The 27,431-nt window shown below is 36.5% G+C and overlaps 1 protein-coding gene across 5 annotated transcripts in view; it reads left to right on the forward strand.

Moving 5' to 3' along the window:
* Positions 1-27,431, forward strand: part of LRRC39 (leucine rich repeat containing 39) — a 39,042-nt gene that overhangs the window by 10,874 nt on the left and 737 nt on the right. For 3 of the 5 annotated variants that reach the window (XM_029227892.1, XM_029227893.1, XM_029227896.1), the window contains 9 exons: positions 7,871-7,943; positions 8,538-8,650; positions 13,622-13,809; positions 17,288-17,393; positions 18,565-18,721; positions 19,290-19,426; positions 22,276-22,421; positions 23,334-23,486; positions 24,428-24,564. In XM_029227892.1, coding sequence (XP_029083725.1) covers positions 13,697-13,809; positions 17,288-17,393; positions 18,565-18,721; positions 19,290-19,426; positions 22,276-22,421; positions 23,334-23,486; positions 24,428-24,564 — 949 coding nt within the window. In that variant the 5' untranslated portion in view covers positions 7,871-7,943; positions 8,538-8,650; positions 13,622-13,696. The remainder of the gene's footprint in view (positions 1-7,870; positions 7,944-8,537; positions 8,651-13,621; positions 13,810-17,287; positions 17,394-18,564; positions 18,722-19,289; positions 19,427-22,275; positions 22,422-23,333; positions 23,487-24,427; positions 24,565-27,431) is intronic. The other 2 variants (XM_029227894.1, XM_029227895.1) reach the window with 1 other exon arrangement.

The raw sequence follows: 27,431 nt of genomic DNA on the forward strand, positions 1-27,431 counted from the left end.
CTGATTTTAATTTTAATAAATTTAAATTTAAATAGCCACGTGTGGCTAGTGGCTACCATATTGGACATGGCAGATACAGAATATATCCATCATCACAGAAAATTCTGCTGGACAGTGCTGCCCTAACTAATAAAATAAACATATAGAGAAAACTGTTCTTATTTTTAAAATAATCCCCCCCCACCACCAAAACAAAAACAAAAACAAACGAACAAAAACACCTCCCTACCGGGCTTCCCTGGTGGCGCAGTGGTTGAGAGTCCGCCTGCCAATGCCGGGGACACGGGTTCATGCCCCGGTCTGGGAAGATCCCACATGCCGCGGAGCGGCTGGGCCCGTGAGCCATGGCCGCTGAGCCTGTGCGTCCGGAGCCTGTGCTCCGCAACGCGAGAGGCCACAACAGTGAGAGGCCCGCGTACCGAAAAAAAAAAAAAAAAAAAACAGCCTCCCTACCTCTTTAATGGCTAATTTCCCTCTGCCTAAAAGAAGACTCAAAACACACCTTTTTCACATTGTTACCTTTGCCTGCCACTGCATGGACAAGCTTCCGTCCTGCTCCTTCCTGCCTTTGCCTAACTTGGGTTCAATTAGAATTGAATGGGTGGTCTTGAACTCCTTGCAGTTTGGCTTCCTTCCCTACTACTCACCTGTGCGCTTGGCAAAAGTTCTGGCCACATCTCTCTCCCAAATGTTTCCTAAATAGTTCTCTCTGGATCCACTTCTCTCCTAAGCTCATTTTCACTCTTTAGCAACTCAAGGTCACCACACGTTTCAGTGACATCTCATCAGACAGACCAGGTCAACTCTGAACTATTTGTGCCAAACCACAGATGGGTCATGTTACCATTGTTACCCCATCATAATAACCACAGGCTTTTCAGTGTGACAGAAGGCATTCACATTTAGACGAACACTGAAGGTATCATGAATCCTTGATGTTTGCAAGCTTAGAATTAAAAGGAAATAAATTCATTAGGAGACAGTCCCGGTACTGAGCAGGAGGGCTCTGACCACAAGCTAATTCATATGTGAGTCAGAGCCCTGTGAGGGAACTCTAGGCCAGCTTCCTAAAACTGAGCAGAAGAATTTGGAGACGGTCCAGACGGGAGCCACAAAAACAACCGAAGCATGACAAGAAAAATGGCAGTTCTGTTAGGAAGAAGCCATCTATATCAGGCTTTTACTGAGTACCATGTGGAATGTTACAACGCCCAGCATGGAGAACAGCTGTTGTGGGTCTTACTAAGAGGACGGAAGAAATGAGAACAGGTGGGAGGTCAAGAATTTAGGTTAGACACAGGGGAAGTCAGGACAGTTAAAGGTGGGCTCACCTTCTCAGCTGAGCGGGCGGCAGCCTCCTCTCACGGGCAGCACACTTCCTCACCACCCCCCCCCCCTTCCCAGGGAAGCCATCAGACCGGGTTAAACTTGCAGTAAACTATTTAACTTCCAGTTTGCTGCAAGAAGCTTCTAAGTATGTGGTAGATCGTTCTAAAAATATGGTGAAAAGGAAAGTAAAAAAAAAAAAAGTTATAAAGCCTGTACAGAGTGCAATTACCTGGAAAAACTTAGCAGTTTAACTTCCTTGAAAAATGCAGCCAGAGTTCAGAGTGCAGTAACCAAGGCAAGTTAACTAAGTTGATGGCAGGTCTAAGTAAGTAATTGGAAACTGCAGACATGAATATAAATCTGAACATGACTAACAATTTGAAACATTAGATATTCAAATGTGACGGAGAGGAATCCACAGGCTAAGCCATCAGACTAACAACTCTGCAAGCCAAAGGCTCACAAATTGCACCAGAACCTGGCCTTAGTCTTACTGTGTTTCTGGCACAAGATTGATTAGAAGGGCCCCGTTGGTTCAAGTGTCCCTTGGACAGAGCAGGACAAATTGTCAGAGACATGGCATAATTTTTTAAAACCACCACTGTCATTTACTGCCCTAGTTTCCCAAATAAGTTTGTGAATATTAAAAATATTGATATATAAATGCAGTGTGTTCCAGTTTCAATAAAATGGCATTATTTCCATAAGATGTTTCTTTTCAGTTTATAATACTTTCTAAATACAATAAAAATTCTCATAGTTTTTATCTTTATTAGCTATTAAAGGTTCTGCATGGTATTTGTGGACATATGAAAAAATAATTTTTGTAGTTCCCCTTTGAAATGTATACAATATCTCAAAAGTTGGGTCAATATCCTGGAAACAAAATATTATGTAATTCATACAAAATTATCCAGTGAAAGTTTAAAATTTAGTGTAACTTTTATTTCCATAGAACTAAAAAGCATTGCATAAAAATAAAAGCAGAAGGAGAATATCTTTTCGATTTTTTATGAGGTAAAAATATTCAACATATAGGAAGCCAGTGCAATTTTTGTGTCAATATTTGGAAGGGGTATCGTTTTTTCTATTTTTTTTCTTTCAAAGCAAGATTATAATGGCTTTTATTTTGTGTTCATCTGATTTTAGGTTTAAATTGCCCAAGGAAGTTGCATAATATTGAATACTATTGCCTAGGTTCTATATTTCATGTGAGAATCATCTTTACATAAGGAAGACAGTTTAAGGGAAAAAATATGGCAACCACTTCATTCATAAGAGAAATTATGTTTTGTTCACTTGTATTTTGTTGGCTAAATGACATATTTGTTACCTGGATTCACAGCATACTTTTCACAGATGAAGATTAAATCATTTCCATGACCTTCTAATTTTTGGCCCATCCCCGGTAGGCTATAGAATAAATGGTTTTCATGTAATATTTTCTTGTGTCTCCACCGTTGATTGGTTTAGGGAAATGATGTGTGTGTGTGTGTGTGTGTGTGTGTGTGTATTTATCAAAAATGACAACCAGCACAAAAGTCTCAAGGTCAGAAGTACTTTTTTTTTTTTTTTTTGCGGTATGCGGGCCTCTCACTGTTGTGGTCTCTCCCGTTGCGGAGCACAGGCTCCGGACGCGCAGGCTCAGCGGCCATGGCTCACGGGCCCAGCCGCTCTGCGGCATGTGGGATCCTCCCGGACCGGGGCACGAACCCGTGTCCTCTGCATCGGCAGGCGGACTCTCAACCACTGCACCACCAGGGAAGCCCTCCAGAAGTACATTTTAAGTACATGCCTTTTGAAATACATTAACTTTTTGTTACAAAACAATAATAGGGAAAATGAAATAATTAACATTTAAAATGAAATACTCTTCTCAGCCATTTTAGTAACTTCACTATTAAAGTTATTAAAACATTGCAACTCTATGGAGTAATGTGGCAGAAGTCATTTGAGACTGGCTAGAATCTGAGAGCCGGAGCTCCAGGGGAAAGACATTTGGTGCCTAATGGTATTTCCTACCATCTCAGGAGGAAATAGCTGTTTTGTCAGACAAAGTGGAACAAGTTAGTAGGTAGCTATAACTTTCTAATATAAGTATCAAAATATGGAGAAGAGCTGACTCCCTAATATTGGGCAGGTATGTGATCTGTTATTTAGGACTTTGGGTACACAAACACACACACACACACATTCACCCAACCTTTTTTACTGGAACATTTCCACATTAAAGAATATCAGTGTTCCAGAAAGTTCTAGAGCTGAACAAATCAGTTTTTAAAGTATTCTTGTTTGTCTTTCAAATATTTGAAGTGCAATCATAGAGCCTTCAAATTCTGTCTTTGCAAGATAGAATTTTTAACATTGAAAAATTATTGATCTGATAAATGAGGGTAAGTCTCACATATTTATTTTTCTTTGTTCTCCAGAGTTATATGGTGTTTCTGTTTCAAAGCCTCGCATTCTGACAAATTGCTAATAGTTTACTTGTTTTATTAAAGGACTCTAGGGAGTCATAAAAAGAGCATTACAGATCAAAATCCCAAGGTAGGGACTTCCCTGGTGGTGCAGTGATTAAGAATCCGCCTGCCAATGCAGGGGAAACGGGTTTGGGCCCTGGTCCAGGAAGGTCCCACATGCTGTGGAGCAACTATGCCCGGTGCCACAACTACTGAAGCCCGCGCGCCTAGAGCCTGTGCTCGGCAACAAGAGAAGCCACCGCAATGAGAAGCCCGCACACCGCAACGAAGAGTAGCCCCCGCTCGCCACAACTAGAGAAAGCCCGCACACAGCAATGAAGACCCAACGCGGCCAAAAATTAATTAATTAATAATAAAAATAAAAATCCCAAGGTAATACACTCTTATTTTCCATTTTCCCCTGTGTTCCATTATTTTCTCCTGTTCTTATTTGAATGAATGGGTCACACACAAAATAGAGGCTTGTATGCTTGATATGATTACTTATAGTACTGTAGTCTTGTCAGAATTTGTGGGAAGAAGTTTGACTAAACAACTATTAATCCTATTGTTTTATTATACTTTGTAAAAGAAGACACTCTAGGTTCATAAAATCAATTTAAAAAAAAACAAGGTAATAACTGCTTTACTTGGTGTTATGTGTTTAAAAACATTACAATCTTTCTCTAAATTTCTGCATTTATTAACACAGGTTATGGTGGAATAGGGTGAAAAGGAAATAGAACGAGGTAGCATGAAATATTCTCAGATCCCTGTTACTTTTACATTTGTTCTCCCATCTTCATTCACTGCCTCTCAATAGCCAAATTAAGCAGTAATAAAAAAAATTGCTTTGATATTGTGTCTATCTACAAATATAATTCTGTGTAACTTCCATAAACTTGTTTTTAAGAGGAAGCAGAATAGCCCAATGATCAAGGTTTGGGGGCCAGATCCCTTTGAGTTGGAATTTAGCTCAGCTATTTTCCAGCTGTGTCTTTGACAAGTCCCTTACTCTCTCTAAACCTTGGATTTTTTGTGCATACAATAGGGATGCCTACTGTGATGGCTAATTTCTGTGTCAACTTGGCTGGGCCACAGGATGCCCAGACATTTGTCAAACATTATTCTGGGTATGCCTGTGACGGTGTTTCTGGATGATATTAACATTTGAATAGGTAGACAGAGTAAAGCGAATTTCACCCCTTCATGTGGGTAGGACTCATCCAATCGAGTGAATACCTGAATAGAACAAAAAGTCTGTAACCTTTTCTTTCTTGTAACTGGTATCATGAACATTTCCTCATATTATTAACCACCTTTCTACTTTCTGTTTTTGTGACTTTGACTACTCTAGGTACTTCATGCGAGTAGAATGATATATAATTTGTTCTTCGTGACTTTTTAAAATTTTTCATTTAGCATAATGTTCTCAAGTTTCATCCATGTTGTAGCATGTGATATTCCGTTGTAGGTATACACCACAATTTCTTTATCCAGTCATCTGTCAGTGGATACGTGTGTTGCTTCCACTTCTTGGATATTGTGAATATTGCTGTGATGAACATGGGGTGTACAAATATCTCTTCGAGTCCTGCTTTGAGTTCTTTCGGATGACGTTATATTTTTAATGTGCTTTTATTCCCTCTCTCACCTGGCCATCCCACTTGGCCCTCTTCTAGATTTGTTTTCTTTGTCTAAACACAAGCATTGCAATTGAATGCAGTCAGGGCCATAGATTCCAGTGAAATATATCCCTGAGGGACCTAAGAATGCAAACCTGGGCACCAAGCAGCTGGAAACACACAATGACAGGAAAGGATAAACCAATGTGTGCAACAATGTAAAATGAGATACTTACTTTGTGTGAAGAGTGAAGCTACTTAGATGAGCTCGTTTATCTCCCCTCCACTGTAAAGGTTTCTTCTCCTTAATTTCGTCTCAGTCACAGGAGAAAATGCCTTTAGACTTAGCCAATCTTCTTATGATCATATGGCACTCAAATCCACACCCAGCTCCTCCCTTCTCCTGGCTCCACTACTGGAGGGTGGAAATAATAACAAACCCTCACTGAGTACTTATTACATTCAGGCATTGTCCAAGCTCTTTCATATGTTAACTCACTTAATACAAAAGCCCATGAGAAGCCCAAATTTTTATCTACGTTTTACCAATAAAGAACTGAGGCACAGAGAAATTAAATAACTTGTCCAAGGTACAAGTGGGAGCTGGGATATTCAAGTATATAAAGATATAGTAATAGGTACACAGAAAATTAAGCAAGTTAAAAAAGTACACTTAACTCCAGAAAAAACAAAGTTCCAAAGCAAAGGAATGTAATCATATCCACTATTTAGTTCATCTATGAATAATATTTTCATAATAATAATGAATACTACTGATTTAACAAAAATTGTGATAGAACTAGATTGTGAGGACAGGAGGAGGAGAGATATAGGATAATGAGTGGGTGGTTTGAGACCACAGAATTTTCATCTTTCATGGTACAAAGTCAATAGGTGATTCTGAAATTGGTATATGAAGAAATAGCAATGTAAGAATATTTTTGGAAACATAACATGAAACCGTTAAAATAGTTGTTGTGTCATTTTCTCAGATGCAGATAACAGAATTCTCCCTAGCAAGTTTAAGGAAGGGATATTAGTTCACAAAACAACTCCTGGAGCTACATTACAGAACTGGCCTAGAAAGGGTGCTGCTGAGGCTGTCTCCAGAGCTAGCTGTGTCTACTGTGGTCAGGAAACTCTTGCTGCCAAAACTGAGCCCTGAATATATTGTCTGCTGTACGCATACCAGCAAAAATGGACTGCAGTCACCCAGCCTCCTTCCTCACATTCTTTGCGTCTAAATCAAAGTATATGATTAACAGAACCTCAGTCACATTCCCTAATCCAGTAACAAGGGAGACTGGGATTTTTTCCCTTAATTCTATCTTGGTAAAGTGGGATTCACAATGAGGGGGTTATCAAACTATGGAGAGGTGTTCGCAAGATTTGGGGCAGCCATGAATGACAGATATTCACTCTACACGCCTTATCTCTTCTTTCTCTCTAATCCCCTATTGTCCTCAAATCACTAAAACTGTAATCTCCTTCATAAATAGCTCATAAATCTGTTCACTTTTCCCCACTCTCCCTGCCATTTCTCTAGTGTAGATCACTTTAACAAGTTCTCAACTGGTCTCCCTTCTGGCAGTGTTGACTCTTAGATCTGAGTATGGAAAATAAGAGGCTAGATAAGAGAAGGAGAGAGAAGCTTTGAAATTTATGGGTTTTCTATAAACATTGTCAAACTAAAATTTAATTGTAGACAATGCCAAAGGCAGAAATAAATCTAAATTGTTTCCACAGGGACAATTTAGTCTTTGTTTGTTTGTTTGTTTGTTTTTGCGGTACACGGGCCTTTCACTGTTGTGGCCTCTCCCGTTGTGGAGCACAGGCTCCAGACGCGCAGGCTCAGCGGCCACGGCTCACGGTCCCAGCCGTTCCGAGGCATGTGGGATCTTCCCGGACCAGGGCACGAACCCGTGTCCCCTGCATCGGCAGGCGGACTCTCAACCACTGCACCACCAGGGAAGCCCTAGTCCTCTTTTAAATGGAAACAAAACTCCTCCCTGAACTTCAGTGTTGACTTATGAACATATTCAAGGCAGCCACATGGGGGATGGTGCAAACTCTCTGGACTGGGAGACTAGAGCTTAGGTTCTGTGATCTTCTTTACTCTTTCTGTAATCTTGAGCAACCTCTCTGAGCTTATTCACTATAGAAGCATTAGAGAATTTCTATGGAATAATCAGGCATTTAAAAGCACTGAGGTTGTTGGAAGTGTCCAAGTGACTAAACAAATGATGACCAACCTACACACCAAAATGCTATGTAGGCATTAAAAAGAAGGATGTAACTCTAAATATGCTAATGTAAAACAATTTTCAAGATATTCTGAGTAAGAAAACATGGTATAGAACAATGTATATAGTATGCTACCATTTGTGTGTGTGTGCATACCAGCATGTGTGTGTGCTTTTAAAGAATATAGACATATTCATGCTTGTAAATTCACAGACCATCATTGGAAGGGCGCACAAGTAACTGTCAATAGTGGTTGCCTTCAGAGAAGAGAACTTAATGGCTGGAGGTGAGAAGTGTTCATCATCTTTTGAATTTTGTTCCATGTTCATATATTACCAACTCAAAAAATAAATACATGTATTTTTAAAGAACTTGGAATTAACTCCTATTTTTGAAGTCTGAAGAGATGAGAATTAAGAGATAATAAATCTGAAACTTGGGTGCAGCAGAAGCTTGGGGCTCATCTGTTACCTGAATTTCTCCACACCTTCATTTTTCTTTTTTTCTGAAGCAGTTGAAACTTTAAATATTTAAATATCTATGGCTTACTAGGTAGGGTTTTTGTTATGCCATACATCTGTGTATTTCTCAATTTCTTTGCTTGGAACAGATTCATTAAATTCTATTAAATACTCAAAAGGTATAAATCATGAAAAGTGGAAGGACTTTCAATAGGAATTATTTTTCAGGAGCTTAGAAATAGTTACGCCTAATCGTTTCATAATACCTGCAGTGCAGCATTTTGCAGTGTACGGAATGCACTCACATACTTTATCAGCTGATCCTTTGTGCAGAAGCTCCATGTGATTTTTGCTATTCTCAGCTTTGACCATGAACTAAAATTAGAACTAGGCTGACATTACATTTCACTTGGTTACAGTCTGACTGAGGATTTTAATCATTCGGAGTCACACTGAAAACAATTCTCCCAGCAATCCACTCCTACTGATGCACTAACTTTGGGCATGTCAGCGTTTGCATCTACCGACTGTGGTAAGTATTTTTCAAAAACATTTTTTCCCACTCTTGACATATAAATAAATTGCTGTTGATGTTTATACTGTGTCAGTATTTGCTGGAATGTACAACTAAAATTGGAATTGAATTTAAAAGTCTCTTGGAGGTTCATAGTCATTCATGTAGTTGTCCTCCTCAGGAAGATTGATTTCCCCAGAAGTCAAGAAGTATTTCTTCTGAGATTGTATTTCTTTTGTTTTCTTTTGACTCTGGGAAGCTGACTCCTGAGTCATGTCACAGCCATGCCTACTTCACTGCCACGCGATGTGCTTTTCTGTTGTGGTAATCAAGGTAGAGAACACAATCCCATGCTGAAGGCAGACACACATATCACTACTGACTTGTTTTCCTCAAAGGGGCATTGGTCGCTATTACAGAAAAACAGATGGTTGACCAAAGTTTAATGGCAAGCGAGGACATGAATGAGCACATGAATAGTTACATATGTCCAGTAAAATACACATTTACATGTAGATACTTGAGATTTTAAACTTTATTATTTGATAAATAACTACTTCAAACCTGCTTACATCTGAGATAATAAATTGTAACTGGACAGGGGGTTGGATTATTAGCATAAATATCCCAAGGTTTCTTGATGGCAAAAAGATCTTGCAGATCTGTTCCTGTTTAAATTCCACATGCATTGCTTAAAATAAGGACCTCCTCCTAATAATTTTCTGCATATTGGCACTTATACATTCATCCTGAAACATTAAACTTTTTCCCTCTGTAATATCAACACATTTTTCTCCCTCTGTCTCTGTCCTTCTCTCACACACACACTGCATACTTTTAGTTTAAAGAAATCAGTAATTTAGAGATTAATAATGAAAAGCAATATTATCCACCCCATTTCTATCACCCTAGAAGTAACCATTTTTTAAAATAGATCTTTATTGGAGTATAATTGCTTCACGATACTGTGTTAGTTTCTGTTGCACAACAAAGCGACTCAGCCATATGCATACACGTGTCTCCATATTCCCTCCCTCTTGAGTCTCCGTCGCCTCCTCTCTATTCTACCCCTCTAGGTCATCGCAGAGCACAGAGCCGATCTCCCTGTGCTACGCTGCTGCTTCCCACCAGCCGACTATTTTACATTCAGTAGTGTATATATGTCGATGCTACTCTCACTTTGCCCCAGCTTTACCCTCCCACCCCGTGTCCTCAAGTCCATTTTCTATGTCTGCCTCTTTATTCCTGTCCTGCCCCTAGGTTCATCAGTACCTTTTTTTTTTTTAATTCCATATATATGTGTTAGCATACGGTATTTGTCTTTCTCTTTCTGACTTACTTCACTCTGTATGACAGACTCTAGGTCCATCCACCTCACTACAAATACCTCAATTTCGTTTCTTTTTATAACTGAATAATATTCCATTGTATATATGTGCTACATCTTCTTTATCCATTCATCTGTCGATGGACACTTAGGTTGCTTCCATGTCCTGGCTATTGTAAATAGTGCTGCAATGAACATTGTGGTACATGTTTCTTTTTGAACTATGGTTTTCTCAGGGTATATGCCCAGTAGTGGGATTGCTGGGTCATATGGTAGTTCTATTTTTAGTTTTTTAAGGAACCTCCATACTGTTCTGCACAATGGCTGTATCGATTTACATTCCCACAAACAGTGCAGGAGGGTTCCCTTTTCACCACATCCTTCCCAGCATTTATTGTTTCTAGATTTTTTGATAATGGCCCTTCAGACTGGCGTAAGGTGATACTTCATTGTAGTTTTGATTTGCATTTCTGTAATAGTGATGTTAAGTATCTTTTCATGTGCCTTTTGGCCATCTGTATGTCTTGCTTGGTGAAATGTCTATTTAGGTCTTCCACCCATTTTTTTTTTTTTTTTTTTTTGCGGTACGCGGGCCTCTCACTGTTGTGACCTCTCCTGTTGCGGAGCACAGGCTCCGGATGCGCAGGTTCAGCAGCTATGGCTCACGGACCCAGCCGCTCCGCGGCATGTGGGATCTTCCCGGACCGGGGCACGAACCCGTGTCCCCTGCATCAGCAGGCAGACTCTCAACGACTGCGCCACCAGGGAAGCCCCCACCCATTTTTTAACTGTATTGTTGGTTGTTTTGATATTGAACTCCATGAGCTGCTTGTATATTTTGGAGATTAATCCTTTGTTGTTTCATTTGCAAATATTTTCTCCCATTCTGAGGGTTGTCTTTTTGTCTTGTTTATGGTTTCCTTTGCTGTGCAAAAGCTTTTAAGTTTAATTAAGTCCCATTTATTTATTTTTGTTTTTATTTCTGTTACTCTAGGAGGTGGGTCAAAAAAGATCTTGTTGTGGTTTATGTCAAAGAGTGTTTTTTCCTATGTTTTCCTCTAAGAGTTTTATAGTGTCTGGTCTTACATTTAAGTCTTTAATCCATTTTGAGCTTATTTTTGTGTATGATGTTAGGAAATGTTCTAATTTCATTCTTTCACATGTAGCTGTCCAGTTTTCCCAGCACCACTTATTGAAGAGGCTGTCTTTTCTCCATTGTATGTTCTTGCCTCTTTTGTCGTGAAGTAACCATTTTAACTATTTCAGGATTAGTTTTCAGTGGTTATCTCCATAATACATTTTTTTTCCAAAGGCAGTTATGCTGTGTCTTCTCAGCTTTAGACATTATCTATGGAGTTTCATTATGAAAGATGATGCTTAAATTCACTTGCACCCCCATAGAGTTATATCCCTATTTTAATTTCTTTTGATTGCCTTATAACTTAAATCTCTATTTCTTGTTCCATAAAGTATAGACAGTATCTCTTGACTCCCCTACCCTCTACTTCCCCATTTCCTTCTTCCACATTCTATTAAAAGTACTTTTATTTTTATATTTTCAAGATGAACCACATTTATTACATTCTGGTTTTTAGCCATAAATAAGTCTTTGCTTTTTCATAGGTTGATTTATTTCAAAAAGTTGATTTTCATCATTCAAAAAAGAAAATTCCTACCCTTAGCAATCACTCCTATTTCCCCCTCTGCAAAGCCCCTGGTTATCACTAATCTATTTTCTTTCTTCATGGATTTGCCTATTCTGGACATTTCATATAAATGGGATTATACAATTTGTGGTATTTTGTGTCTGGTTTCTATCAGCATAATTTTACTCAAAATTTCTCCATGATGTAGCATGTATCAGTGCTTTGTTCCTTTTTATGCCAGAATAACATTCCATTGTATGGATACACACATTTTGTTTGTCCATTCGTTAGTTAATAGCCATTTGTTTTCCACTTTAGGGCTCTTAAGAATAATGCTACTATCAGCATTCATGTACAAGTTTTTGTGTGAACATAAATTTTCATTTCTCTTGAGTATAAACCTACGAGTGATCTTTTTCTTTTTTGTATTTCCATTTTTTTCTATCTTTATGTTTTAGGTGTGCCTTTTGTAAACAATACACAGGATTTTGTCTTTTATTCAACTGGACAATCTTTGTTTATTAGCCTGGAACATTTATTAATCAGGAAAGCGTAAATGATAACCATGATGAGATATCATTTTATGTAGTAGTGTATTGGTGAGGATATACATCAGTGGGGACACTTATACAGTTGTAGTAAGAGTATAAATGGGCATAATCATTTTGGAAAACAATTGGGCTCTATCTTAAAAATTTGAATAGTCACATACACAGTGATCTAGCAATTCTACTCCTGGGTATATACACAATAGGAATAATACCACTTGAGCAACAAGAAGATAAGAACAGGAATTTTAGAAACAGTGTTACTCGTAATAGCAAAAATCTGGGACCCAAGTATCCATGTTAATTAGAATGGACAATAAACTGTCATAGTCATACATTTTGGAGATCATGGTATATCAATACATAAAATGCTTTTCCTTCTTTATGGAGCTGTATAATTTCCCGTGATATGCATGTACTATAATTTATTGGTGGAAAGTTATGTTGTTTCCAATCTTTTGCTGTTATGAAAAACACCATAGTGAATAACTTTGTAATATGTCATTTTACAATTGAAAATATTTACAGTATATATTCTTATGAGTGTGAATGTGGCTCTGTAAGTTTGATAGATATTACTAAAATTCTCTCCATAGAGAATATAACAATATATACTGTCACCTTTAGTGCATGAGAGTACCTTTTTTCCTATGCTGCTGCAAATTTCACTTTTTCCTTTCCAAACTTTATACCTTTCTATTTAATTTTCTTGCATTATTGCATTCCAGTATAATGTTGAATAGAAGTGGTAATTGTGGACATCTTTGACTTCTTGAATTTTGAACAAAATAGTTAAATTAATTGTGAATCAAATTTTTCATTATTACTAATATAATCTGGTGAAAAATCAATACTATTATTTGTAAGACAAAGAGCATTCCATCAAATAGATCTACCATAATTTACATAACCATTCCCCTATTATTATTTTCCTCTCATTTCTGAGATTCACATCACAATCCTCAGTGTTAGATGAGTCCGTTTGCAATTTATTTTACACAAGAGAAAACAATACCAATATATCCCACTTAACTGAATTCCAGCTTGTACATATAGCATTTAGATTAAGCAGATATACCAAGATACCTGCTTATCTTGTATATCCATTATTAAACATTTCCTTATATTGGACACGTAAACCAGTTGCAGTTTTTCATTATTGTGAATTAATAGTAACAAAGGAAGTAGACTTGGCATCAGTTCCCCCCTCTGCCACTTATTAGAGGTGAGACCTTAACCAATTGCCCACCTTTTTTAGGGATCGGTTTTCTCATGTGTATTAGAGACAATAAAAGTACCCATGTCATGATATTTTTATGAGAATTATTTAGTGAAATATGGCATGTAAAGTGCATAAAATAGTTTTGGGAACATGGAATGTGTTCAATAAAAAGCTATTATGATCATTGTGGTACTCAGTAAACATTCTGAAACATTACTGTTTTTTTTTTTCCTCTGGTACAATCAGGCCCTTTCTGAGATGGCATCTGTGATTCAGCTATTCAAAATGAAGTTGGTGACTCTGTGACAATGTGGAGAAGTCATGTCAGAAAATGTGGTTTGTACTGGGGCTGTCAATGCTGTAAAGGAAGTTTGGGAGAAAAGAATAAAGAAATACAATGAAGACCTGAAGCGAGAGAAGGAATTTCAACAAAAGTATGCTATAACATGTTTATTATCTTGAATTAGCAAAAATTCATAACATCCTCATTATTAAAAATAGTATTTATTAAATGCCTATTATTGAATTTGATAGAGGTTTCTGTTTACTGAAAACCCAAAATACAACTAAAGGAAGCACCTGACAATTAAGTGTGGCCATGTGATGGGGGCCACAAAAAATACAAGTGTCTGTAAGTGAAAATAGTAGTTGTCCTAGGAGTCTGTTCAACTTCATCAAAGTTTGATTAGTATCATTTAGTCTACTTTTCATAGATTGTTTGTTCAACATTATATTCCCTAGGATCTAAAACAACAACTGGCAGTAGAAGGTACGGTAGATCCTCACCTATTTAAATAGCTGTGAGTTCCAGCCAGGGCCCCTGTGGATCACCTGATTCCTCTATTTGGGCTATACTTAAATAGTTCAGCTCTCACTTCCTCTGCCTCATTGATACCAACCTACCTTCCTCATTGGATATCTCCAAATTATCCTACTACTCTTGCAAGGATAGCCCCTTTCCTCATAGATTCCACATAGCCCCCTACAATTATCATTTGTTAGGTCTCTTTCTAAACATTAAATGGTCTTGCAATATGTACAAATATCAAGCCATTATGTTGTACATCTAGAACTAATATAATGTTATATGTCAGTTATATCTCATTTTTAAAAATGGTCTTGTGTCAGCAAATAACAGAAAACTCAACTAAAAATGGGTTAAACAATAAGGAAGTCCTGAGGTAAGGCAATTCCAAAGCTTCAACAGTTTTAAAGACTCAGCTTCTTTTTATCAATGTGTCAGTTTGGTCCTCAGGTTAGCTTCTCTCAGTGTCACAGGATGACTGGTATACTTCCAGGCATCACAGCCAGGCATCATTATGTTATCAGAAGAGCAGGAATTATTTATTTCTGTATCTTCTTTAAGAATGAGAAAACCTTTCTGAGGTCTCCATCAAACTTCTCCGTCACCTCTCATTGGCCAGAATTGGGTCATTAGTACACCTCTAATCCAGTTACCTTCCAGGGAAATGAGATTGTATGACTGGTTTAGACAAATTAAGATTTATACTTGGGTAACTTGGAGGAAGTGTAAACACTTAGAAATAACTGGCATTCTCCCAGCAAAGAAGAGGGCTGCCACAGCACTGCACTGAGTCACACATTCAGGCTTTTATCTTGTTGCTCAACTGTGCATAGTCTCCATTCCTTTAGGAATGGACTTTAGTCACCTCATGGCCCCAAATACATAGATACACCAACTGTGGCCAATGTACTTGATTCTAGCCAGCAGGAAGTTGCACACATGACTATTTCTGCTAACATCTCACTACCCAAAGCTTCATATGACCCATACCTAGCTGCAAAGGAGGATGGCTAAATGAAGTCTTGTGCCCAGTTAAATTTAGAGGATCTGTTACTGAGGAAGAAGAAGAGTAACAGATACTGGGGAATGATAAGCAGTCTCTGCCACACATAGGTGATATTATTTTCTCCATTTTAAAGATGGAAAACCTGAAGGATAGGCCTAGGTAACTTGTCAAAGATCACACGGCTAATAAATGTGGAACTGGTATTCACTTGTATTCATACCTAAGCAATGTGACTCAGTAAGCTTATATTCACCTTAGGTCTTAAATTTCCCTAGACTGAAATGTGTAAAACTACTCTTATGACACAGATTATGTTTATATTATACAATTATGACAAACTTGACTCAAGTACTCTTTTTTAAAAAAAATTTATTGAAGTATAGTTGATTTATAATGTTGTGTTAATTTCTACAGTACAGCAAAGTGACTCAGTTATATGTGTATATATATATATATTTTTTTTTTCCATTATGGTTTATCACAGGCTATTAAATATAGTTCCCTGTGCTATACAATAGGACCTTGTTGTTTATCCATCCTATATATACTAGTTTGCATCTGCTAATCCCAAACCCCACCCTTGGCAACCACAAGTCTGTTCTCTGTTCTCTATTGACTCGAGTACTCTTTATAAATCCTATCCACTTTTTAAAAAATTGTCATCAGAAATCACAAGTTGGTTCTAAACTCTTGAATTTCACCTGTTATATGTGTCTAGTTAAGAATCATTTAATTTCAGCAGCTTCAAGTTTTCTCTGTACAAAACAGGCAAGGGGTAAAAATGTAATCTAATGCTTCTTCTCTCAGCTAAAAGAGGCTAAAGATTTAGCTCAAAAAGCCTTAAGTTTAAATAGAAATTGTTCTGTCTTTGGATGCCAAGCTGCCTTGAAGAAAGCAAGCACTTGGGTAAGAGTTGGTATAACAACATTGGAGAAAGTCTTTAGGCTATAATAAAAGGGTTTTAGAGGAGGTAGAAAATTTCTGTTCAAAACTTTGAAAGAACATCAAGCTTAAATTAAACAGTGTAGGAATTATAGAATACTAGAGCTAGAAGAGACCTTAGATATTATTTAATCCAAACCCCATGTTTTATTGGCAAGGTCCTTAGAGGTGAGATGTCTTGCCCATGGTCACCAAATTAAGTGATACATTCTGGACTTAGATCATAGTAATACAGAGCCAGAAAGAATTAATGAATCATTTAAGAGATGGAAATAAACTTGTTTAATAATAGTTAGCCTCACTCATTAAGGACAGAGCTTTTTGTATCCACAATGTCCAGCATAGTATTTGGCATATAATGGGTGCTTGATGAATTCTTTAATTGAAATTAAACGTTAGGGAATAACACACTTCATTGCCCATCATTAAATCTTGCTCTGAAATACATATATTTCAGTAATAAGTAATTAATAATCATTATGTCTACTGCTTAAATAGTTCTATTTTTATAAAACGTGGTGTAATTGAATAGATGGCAGTATACATTTTGTCTCACTTAACCACACCTGTTGGAAGCGTAGCTGTTCAGTCTAGAAGGCCACACATAGCCATTGCCACAGTGCACTTGTTAGCAGATTAATTAACTTTCAGACAAGCAGTGGATAAAAATACTCAGACTCCATAGAAATGTTTTGCAAACACAAACATATATAGACAGCAAATATTATACTTTTAGAGATATTTGGTTTTCTGTTCATTAAAATAAAATCCTCGGGCTTCCCTGGTGGTGCAGTGGTTGAGAGTCCGCCTGCTGATGCAGGGGACACGGGTTCGTGCCCTGGTCCGGGAAGATCCCATATGCCGTGGAGCGGCTGGGCCCGTGAGCCATGGCTGCTGAGCCTGCGAGTCCGGAGCCTGTGTTCCGCAACGGGAGAGGCTACAACAGAGAGAGGCCCGCGTACCGCAAAACAACAACAACAACAACAACAACAAAAAACCCCGTGGAACCCGTGTCCCCTGCATCGGCAGGCAGACTCTCAACCACTGCGCCACCAGGGAAGCCCCCAAATGGTTGTTTTTGATGGGTCACTTTTTCATACAAAAGTGAATGCTACCTATGTCATTATCTGTGAACTAAAATGATTTCCTGGTCTCCTAGGCTAGTGCGAATCTGGGAAGAACGAGTGAGCTTAACCAAGCTAAGAGAAAAGGTCACCAGGGAAGATGGAAGGGTCATTTTGAAGATAGAAAATGAGGAATGGAAGGTAAGCTTTATAGAAGTAATATTTGATTTTTTATATTTCGCATTTTGTGGGAGAGTTGAGAGAATGATTCTTAAATTATGTGCTTAAGTCTGGAATAGTTAGGAATTCTAATTTTAATAATGTACCAAATGAATTTGGGCAACATGAACTGAAAATTAATGTAACTTCACAACTTTTTATTGCAAAACTTCAACCAATGTGCTTTAACTCTGCCTAAATTTAAGTCATTTGTAATATTTCTCCCACTAATCCTTCTAATAAGCAATTTCTCATTTTCCGTAAAAAGGTGACCATCTGCTTAACAAAAATCGTGTAGCTTTTTCAAAGCAAATGCTCAACTAAAAGCAGCGGAAGGTGTTTTAAATAAAGCTTTGGCCTTAAAGTAAAAAAAACAGCAAATGCTCAGTTAAAACTTCACAAAATGCAAATGTATATTAATTTTTTTCTTAGGTCCACAACCAAATTCACATTATCTCCTCTTTCTCTCTTTCCCGCTTTCTCTCTCCCTCTCTCTCACACACACACAAACATAGTTGCTTAATTACATTAGGCCTACTCTAAGTTTGACAAGGGCCACCTCTATCCCTTGAGTCAGTGTTTGTTTTCATACATATCAGTATATTTAGCTAGGGGGTTAGCTCCTGTATTTTGTCTTTTGGCTACTTTAGGCTGAAAGGGAAAAGGCATAGAGTTCAGTATAGTTGAAACTTCTAAAATTCTTAAATTAAAAGAAAATCTGCTTTAAAAAACTAAACTATTTCAAAACAGAATGGGAAGAGAAGTTTGAATTGATTAGAATGATCTTTTTGTTTCTCTATAATTTCAATTAGCCACCATATTCTCATGTTCAGTAACATATGTATTCTAGTTAAGCCTAATAAAATAGAATCTTTAGAACACAGCTCTATGTGTGTGCAATATTGACTGAAATATGTTATTTCTGTTTATGTTATTATGATTGGGGTTTGAAGGTTTAGCACCCGCCAAAAAAGGAAAGTTCTTAAAACTTAGAAGTAGCACAAAGTATTTGGAAATATAACCCATTAAAGAAAAAATATTCCTAAGTTCTTTTACAAATCAAATAGTATCTCTACAGTCATATTTCTGTATGTCATGATACTAAAATAATTTAAGTAATATAGTAACTTTCATTTTTTTTACTTGAGTTTAGACCCTCCCTTCTTCTCTACTAAAACTAAATCAGCTACAGGAATGGCAACTTCATAGAACTGGCTTGGTGAAAATTCCAGAGTTCATTGGAAGATTCCAGAACCTTATTGTGTTAGATTTATCTCGAAACACAATTTCAGACATACCTCGAGGAATTGGTAAGGAAAATGGCTTTTATTCCTGTGTTTTTCACTGATAATTTTTTTTGATACATGGAATAAAGATCTCATCTTTATATAGTCCTGAATCTTAAAATTTTAAACATCTAGTCTAAACTGAAGCTTCCAGGGGATTCAAGCTTCTGGATTTACTGAGGTGATTCAAGATGAGATTTCAATGCAAGAGAAGTCTCTTTGGAAATAATATTGTGTAGATTCTGGAAACAATATTGTTGGTTTGGTTATTTCTCCTAGAAGGGAACAAATTGAAGACAAGAAAGAAAATTAGAAATAACTCCTTAAATGAGGAAAAAAAAATCCCCAAATGGAAAACTAGTCAGGATATAGTATAGATAAAACAGAATGAAAAAAATATTTTTGTCTATAGCACTGATAAATCACCAGCTCTTTATCTGAAGAAGGGGCAAGACACACAGTGGGAAAAGGGAAGAGCCTAAGTGTGAATTTGCCAATATGAAACAGGCAAGTAAGTTATGCTGTAATACTTAATAACTGGAAACATTATTTTATATCCCTCTGCTCTTTACTGTGTATTATTTTCCCGTAGGACTGCTCACTAGACTTCAGGAACTGATTCTTAGTTACAACAAAATCAAAACTGTCCCCAAGGAACTAAGTAACTGTGCCAGATTGGAGAAACTTGAACTTGCTGTTAACAGAGATATATGTGATCTTCCACAAGAGGTCAGAATGATATAAATACTTATGATTTTATTTTCCTTCTACTGGTGGTTTACTTCTCCACTGCGTGATCATTAAAAATAACACTAATGGAAAAATGCTATAAATTTTATTTCAGAAAATGTTTAGTGAAAACCATTTCCTATTATTATAAAGCATGTTTTTAATTAGAGAAAGATTTATTTAGCATAAAAAGCTATTTCTATTATTGTTACAGTACTGACATCATTAGTGATCTCCTTGAAGGCCAGAGTGAGAATCTTACTTATTTCACTTCCCAGAATTGAAGGTACAGCCTAGGTTGTAGATGTTACTTAATGCCTTTTGAATGAATAAATGATTATCATAAAGCACAATGTGGTGACAGAAAAACTCTTTTGTTTATTAGTTTTTATAGGTGATCAGCTTTTGAGATAGAGGTAAAGTAAAAAGACATGAATTCTTCAGTTTAGGAAAAGTGTCTGCTAGCTTCCTAGGCTCTACCAAGTAAAGCAAGGCAGTGGGCTTGGAAAGCCCTCAAACTTTTATTTGGTATGATATCCTGTTCTTGGTAAGACCAAACTGATCATAGAGATATAGACATTCCTATCATTTTTCAAGCATATTTAAGGCTCTTAGAATCAGCAAAGGAAATTTCCATGGTGCTTTGCCTTGAAAACAATGATTTTGCAAGATAAAAGTTAAGAAAAATAATAAAACTCAAAATAAAAGACTATTCCCCTTTCCCACTTTATCTTGGTAAGAATGTCACTTTCCTCCCCAAACCAGTAAACATGCACCAATTATTGTTGCTCTTGCAAGTAAAACATAGTTTCTATAGCTATATCCGTCTGATCTTATAATAGTTCAGTTTAGTGAAATGTATACACTTGATTATGATGAAAATCATGATCACAGGGACAATTTCTTTATACCTAAAAGAGGGCCAATAAACATTTTATTTCTACTTTTTAATTATTGTGATTTTGTTTCTAGCTTTGGTTCTGTCACTAAAAAGCTATGTGAATTTGGGCATGTCTCTTAACCTGTCTTTACCTTAATGTCTTTACTTAAAGAAATACGTTTTACAGGAACAAATAGTGAACTGAAATCTTGAGCCTGGAATTATTTCCAAGTGTGGCCTTTAAGTAGCTGTGAGGCCTTGAACACACCACTTTACATAACTAGGTCTCAATTTTCACATATGCAAAATTAAGACTTAGATTATAATGGTTTTAATATCTTTCTTCAAGCTTTTAAAACCAAAGAGTTCTAGTCCCACTGAGAAATCTGCAACAGGAGACTTAACTCTCAGCCATTAAATTGCACACACTGTAACACACAAACAAATTTATGCTAATGTAAAAACAATCTTTTTATACACTATTCTGAATCATTTGAAAATTTTAAAAGTCTGATGACAAGTTTTGAAAAGTGTTTCATTCATGACGAATTATAAAGCTAGAGAAATATCACCTACTAAATGGAAAACAGCTTTTTTGCATTACCCATAAAACACTGTATTTGTGCATTTTTTGAGGTGTTAAAGTTGTGGAATGAATCTGAATGTGCCCTGAGATAGAAATAAAACATAGAAGTTGCCTAGCTAAATGGAGAGTCTTTTGTAAAAGTTAACTAAATTCTTACATTTTGAAATTTTCACTACAGAGGAAAGAGAAATTTTGCAGCTCTTAGGTCCACGAAAACTTGAGTGCACATCATAGCTCCCTCATTTCTAGTCACATGGCTTCTCTAAACCATTTTGTCCATAAAAGGGAAAAAAGGTACTCACCTTGTAAAGTTGATGAATAAACTAGAGCTATATGCATCAATGTGAATACATATAAAGACTGATATTGAGAGAAAAAAGCAAGTTAAAGAAAGATAAGTACAGTATCATCATCTTTAAATAAAATTCAAAAACATATCAAGATAATTTTGTTTATGAAAAATACACATAATAGTAATATATAGAGAGAACTATATAGAAAACATGTATTTATGTATAGTAATAAAAACATTTAAAAAATGCATGGGAATAATAGATACCAAATTCAGGATAGAGTTATCTTCAAAGAGGAAGAAGGAAGAAGTACATTGAGGGCAGTCATATTGATATATTTGTTTTCTTAAGCTGAGCACACTGGTGTTGTTATATAGTCTTAATAAATGTTTTATTGATGTTTTCATTTTAAAAATAGAATTACCAAACAGTAAATTCTATGACTGAGATAACGTTATGTAAAGCATCAGGCACGGGCTTCCCTGGTGGCACAGTGGTTGAGAGTCCGCCTGCCGATGCAGGGGACATGGGTTCATGCCCCGGTCCGGGAAGATCCCACATGCTGTGGAGCGGCTGGGCCCGTGAGCCATGACCGCTGAGCCTGCGCGTCCGGAGCCTGTGGTCCGCAATGGGAGAGGCCACAACAGTGAGAGGCCCACGTATGGCAAAAAAAAAAAAAAAAAGCATCAGGCACAAAGAAAGGGGGTTAACAAAAGTAACTATTATTCTGAAGTTTGGGTTTTCCCAAGAAAATCTCAACTACTAGATAAAAGGAAAACATAACATATATTTACTCCCAGAAAGAAAAAAAAAAGCTTCTGCCAGGCAGGTGCTATAAACCCTGGAGCTTGGTTATTTTGGAAGATAAGCTCTCTTTGAATAGATGAACTTTCTATGAGAGAGTTTTTCATTTATCTGGAGGTTATTTAGCATTATTGTTATCTCAAATTTGTTGTGGACTGCTGTGACTAAATAAAGTGCAAGCATCATGTAGACAATCCTTGATGTGACATATCTCTTTACCATTGTGGGTGTTCTAGTAGTTTACGTTGTTGACATTTATTTTGAAAAACCTTGGCTTCCTCTTCAGCTCAGCAACTTGTTAAAGCTTACTCACCTTGATCTGAGTATGAACCACTTTACTACAATCCCTCCTGCTGTGTTGAACATGCCTGCCCTTGAGTGGCTTGATATGGGAAGCAACAGACTTGAACAACTTCCTGATACTGTAGAAAGGTAACATAAATAACTTTTTTTGCTACCAAGAGACGTGTTGAAGCTCTCTATGATAAATAAGAAAGAATAAACAAAACACAGGGGACCCCAAGCATAATCAATCACAATAGATCCATTTAGTTCCAAATAATGTATGCTACTTTTTAACAGAATATATTCATGTACTCCAAATTAAAAAAAAAAAAAGGGTTTTGAGGAATTCCCTGGTGGTCCAGTGGTTAGGACTCAGCGCTTCCACTGCAGAGGGTTGGGTTTGATCCTTTGTCAGGGCACTAAGATCCCACAAGCCACGTGGTACAGCCAAAAAAAGAAAAGCGGGGGTGGGTTTGGGAGAGAAAAACTGGCTATCTGACTTGAACAAATTGACAAGAATAGGCCACAGCAACAACAACATTGCTTAGTGCATGCCAGGCACTTCTGTGCACTTTAAAAACATTGAGGAAACTAATGTAGAGATGATAGTAAATTGCTCAAGATCAGTTAGTAAGTGTGCCAGTTAGGATTTGAACCCAGGCACCCTGGCCCCAGAGTCCATGCTGTTAACCATTATGCATACTTGCCTTGCCCTAAATAGGCATATTAATAATTTCTGATTTTCCTCTTAAGACTCTAATTCAGATTAGATAGCATTTTAGCAGTTTTTCTGCAAGAAATCCTATGAGAATAGTGAAGAATTCTAGAATACATTGATTTAATTTCTACCACTACATGATGAGAGCTATACGGTAGATAGAGATTAACTCCCTTGTTATAGTTTCCGTAAAATCAGGTAATGTGAAGTCAGTTAACTCAATATGTATACTGGTTAAAGGAGATGTTATACAAGATGACATTTAAAAAAATTTTGGGTTAATAAGAACCAGGGTTTTCATATTATATGTGATTAATCACAGAAACCTCTTAATTCTTCAGAATGCAAAGTCTACACACATTATGGCTCCAACGGAATAAAATAACATGCTTGCCAGAAACAATCAGCAATATGAAAAATCTGGGTACTCTTGTTCTCAGCAACAATAAACTGAAAGATATTCCAGTGTGCATGGAAGAGATGACCAATCTAAGGTAAAAGTTGTAGACGCAGAACTGACATGTTCCTTTCTGGCTGCAGAACAAAGTAATATAAAGAAATTGTTATTAACAGATTTGAGTTCTCATTCACATAAATGATTACATTTAAAAATCTTTTCCAACCTTGAAATTCTATAATTTATAAATAGGATTAATATAATACTGGTCTAAATTATTCAAGAAAGAATCGTTGAAACTAAAGCTGTACTGGGATTTATCAGCTTTACGGAATGCCCTGTGTTGGTGACATTTTCCTGAAAATCATCTCTATAACTGCTAACAAACTTTTTCCACGATACAGTTTTATCCACGATAAACCAAAACCATAAGAATAGTGATTATTTTCCTCCTAAATAACTACAAATGGACAAGGCAGTTATGTTAGAGGTAAATATAACTTTTTACTAAGTTAATTACTAACAGAACTCCCTCAAATAACTTCCAAAACTTAATTTCCTGACAGTGAGCGTAAGATGTGAGAATTCACACCAAATCCCACAACTTTCATAACAAAATCATTCATTTACTTATTCAGCAACTACTAAGCCTTGTACTAGATGGTGACGATACAATGATAAATAAGACATGCTTTATAAAATATGCAGAAAATTTAAGTTCATAGCATTAATTGTATATTTGAGATGCATTAGGGTTGCTCTTGGAAGTTAAAGTGTACCACATTAAACATATGCTATGGACTAATAGTTGCTTTTACAAGCTTGGAAAATAAGTTGTCTAAAGCTAATATTTTTTTCTTCTGGGCAAGAAATTTAAAGATTCTTGGGATATATCACATCTCACCAAGATGTTCAGTTACTGAAACCAGTTAAAAAAAAAAGAGTAATTTAGTATATTACCACTTGATCTTTCTCCAGGAAAATAAATGTACACTTCTATGGCACCTATGAAAATACTGTTTTTTGGTGAACTGCTAGGTTTGTCAACTTCCGAGACAACCCACTGAAATTGGAAGTAACACTTCCTCCCGGTGAAAACATAGATGAGGAAGAGGAACGGGAATTATTCGGCCTTCAGTTTATGCACACGTACATACAGGAGTCACGGAGAGCAGGTATGAGATTTGTACATAACACAGGTTAAGAATTCTTTTTAATAGAGGAACGCATATATATATATAAATTCCTTTATAGACTTTTCGTTCCATCTTACCTTTTGTCAAATTCTGGTCTCTTCGTTAATATTGTTGAAGCAAAAAAAAGTGAAATTCTAATCTGTTCACGATTTTGATAAAGGCTTGGAGAGAAAGGTTGTAAAGATACTGAAAATCTTTCAAGCAGAGTCAGGAAATAAACTTCTTTGGTCAAGCACTTGAAGCATGACCAAGTGAATGAAGATGTAATTCTTAAACCTTCACTACCTCATTCTAGCAGTTTGTCATGTCAGTTTACTCATGAACACTACCTTCCCTGCCATTTCCTCTTCGTCTACAATAATCCACAAATAGCAAAAAGAAATATTTTGACTAGGAATGAAAAATATTTTGCTACTGTGCCTAGGAATGAAAAATATCAAGAGAACATAGATTTTAGCCAACAGTTAAAATGTGAGTTTTTGATATATAGATTTCAATCACTTTTATCTCTGATAATTTAGAATTAAAACCTCTTTTTTGTTGTTTTTTTAACTAAGGAAGGAATGACTTTAACTTAACCCAAGATTAGGGGAAGAGGACAAAGAGCATAACTCTCTGTTAATAAAAAAAATAATAGGACTTCCCTGGTGGCGCAGTGGTTAAGAATCCGCCTGCCAATGCAGGGGACATAGGTTCGATCCCTGGTCCAGGAATATCCCACATGCTGCAAAGCCATCGCAATGAGAAGCATGTGCACCGCAAGGAAGAGTAGCCCCCGCTCACTGCAACTAGAGAAAGCCTGTGTGTAGCAACGAAGATCCAACACAGCCAAAAATAAATAAATAAAATATAAATTAAAAAAAAACAGCTTTATAAAAAAAAAATAGTATAGTAATGGAAAACATGGTTTTATAATTCATTAAAATGTGAAGAATTTTTGAGTTAAAAGGTAGAGTTTAGTTACCTCTTCAAATAGTTACTTTGAAAGAGCAGGTAGAATCTGAGCAAACAGATATGAGAGTATTTTCAGCTGGAGAAAATATTTTTACCAACATCCAATAGAGGTCATTAGATCTGTTGCAGCAAGGTCACAGAAACAGTAACATGGAGGTTAGACTGGAGGAAGATATGTAAAAAAGCTGTAATAGTTTGGGGCCTAGGTTTGAAAAGTAGAGCATAAATATATAAAAGCCAAGTAGGAGACAGAATTGATGACTGAAGATGAAAAGAGGGAGGAGTCCAGGATGAATCTGTTTTTGGTTAGAGCAACTGGATGAATAGTGATGCTGAGATGGGGAAATGAAATATAGAAGCTGGTTTGGTGGTAGCAGTGGAACATGAGCTTCAGTTTTAACAGTAAATTTGATATATCTGTGGGACATGCAGGAAGAGGTAGTTGTGTAGATCAACCTAAAGTTCAAGGAGTTTGCTGAACCTGCAAATTCTGCAGGTTGAGAAACAGCTATAATGCATATCCCATGTATTCACTGTCTCATGTAATCTTAAGGGAAATAAGAAAGGTTGGGGAAAACAATAATCTTGGTACAGCTGGCATGTTGAAGAACAACCTTATCTTCCCATATAGGACTTGGTATCATTGTCAGAAACATTCATTGGGCCACAGGACTCTATCAGTATAACTGTGTGTGTGTGTATGTTTTATGAAATATAACAGAGATAATACCTGTTGTAGCATCACTTTTATTTCTGGGCGTAAATTGTTGAATGAAGCAAAACAGATTGTATAACACAAATTAGCATTGCCTAACTGAGTAAAATCAGGTTAATTATTGAACGACGTATTATCTTCATTTATGTTCTCTTGATTTGGGGGCATGAGTAGCTAATTTAAACTACCTTATTTTAATAATATTTGACATAGAACATATAACAAGAGAAAAAAGGTTACAACTTAAACAGAGATAATAAAACCAAGTCTGCCTATTTCATTAAAAATATTGTTATGAATTACTACTATTAAATACGGTTAATATTTATTGAGTACTTACTCTGTACTTAGAACTGTTCTAAGCATTTTAATGTGTTATTTCATTTAATGCTCATAACAACCTTGTGAGGTATTATTATTATCTTCATCACGCCCATTTTAAGCGGGGAATTGAGGCACAAAGAGATCAAGTAGTAGGGTTGGGATTTGAACCTAGGCAGTCTCATAAGACATGTAAGATTAAACTAGTGGTAGAAAGGTCAGAAACTAAAAATGAGCTAGACTTCTAATTTATAATTAAGGTAATCATAGACCTACAAATAATAGTTACCTAAGAATATCATTATAATATCTACAATCAGTAATTCTGTATCTTTGTCTTGGCAAATGTACAATGATTAAGATAATTTTTACAAATAAGGCAGAAATAAACCAAGGATAAGATGAGGAAAAGACTAACAGTCTTACCATATGTTTGGTTTAATGTTTTCTTGTGCATAGAAACTGCTTATGAGCTAAATGAGGCCCGAAAGTGAGGTTTTTGGTATTACTAATTTCTACTTTATTCCAAATTATTTTCCCAAACAGGAGAGAATATATTTGTTCTTGTATATGTAAAAATGACCTTTTAAAAGATATGACACCTAATTAACTTCAGAAGTTATTTGCAAATTTCAATTTAATTTGTAATTAGGCTTTCAAGTATCTTTTTGGAAGTTCTCACTAGATAATTAACTAATTTAAAAAATGAAGTGAAATAGTTTTTTTCCTTGAAAATATCTTTTTAGGGGCTTCCCTGGTGGCGCAGTGGTTGAGAGTCTGCCTGCCGATGCAGGGGATAAGGGTTCGTGCCCCAGTTGGGGAGAATCCCACATGCCCCGGAGCGGCTGGGCCCGTA

Source organism: Monodon monoceros, unplaced genomic scaffold (genome assembly GCF_005190385.1).
Source record: "Monodon monoceros isolate NGI ecotype Baffin Bay Population unplaced genomic scaffold, NGI_Narwhal_1 Super_Scaffold_18, whole genome shotgun sequence".
NCBI lineage: Eukaryota > Metazoa > Chordata > Mammalia > Artiodactyla > Monodontidae > Monodon > Monodon monoceros.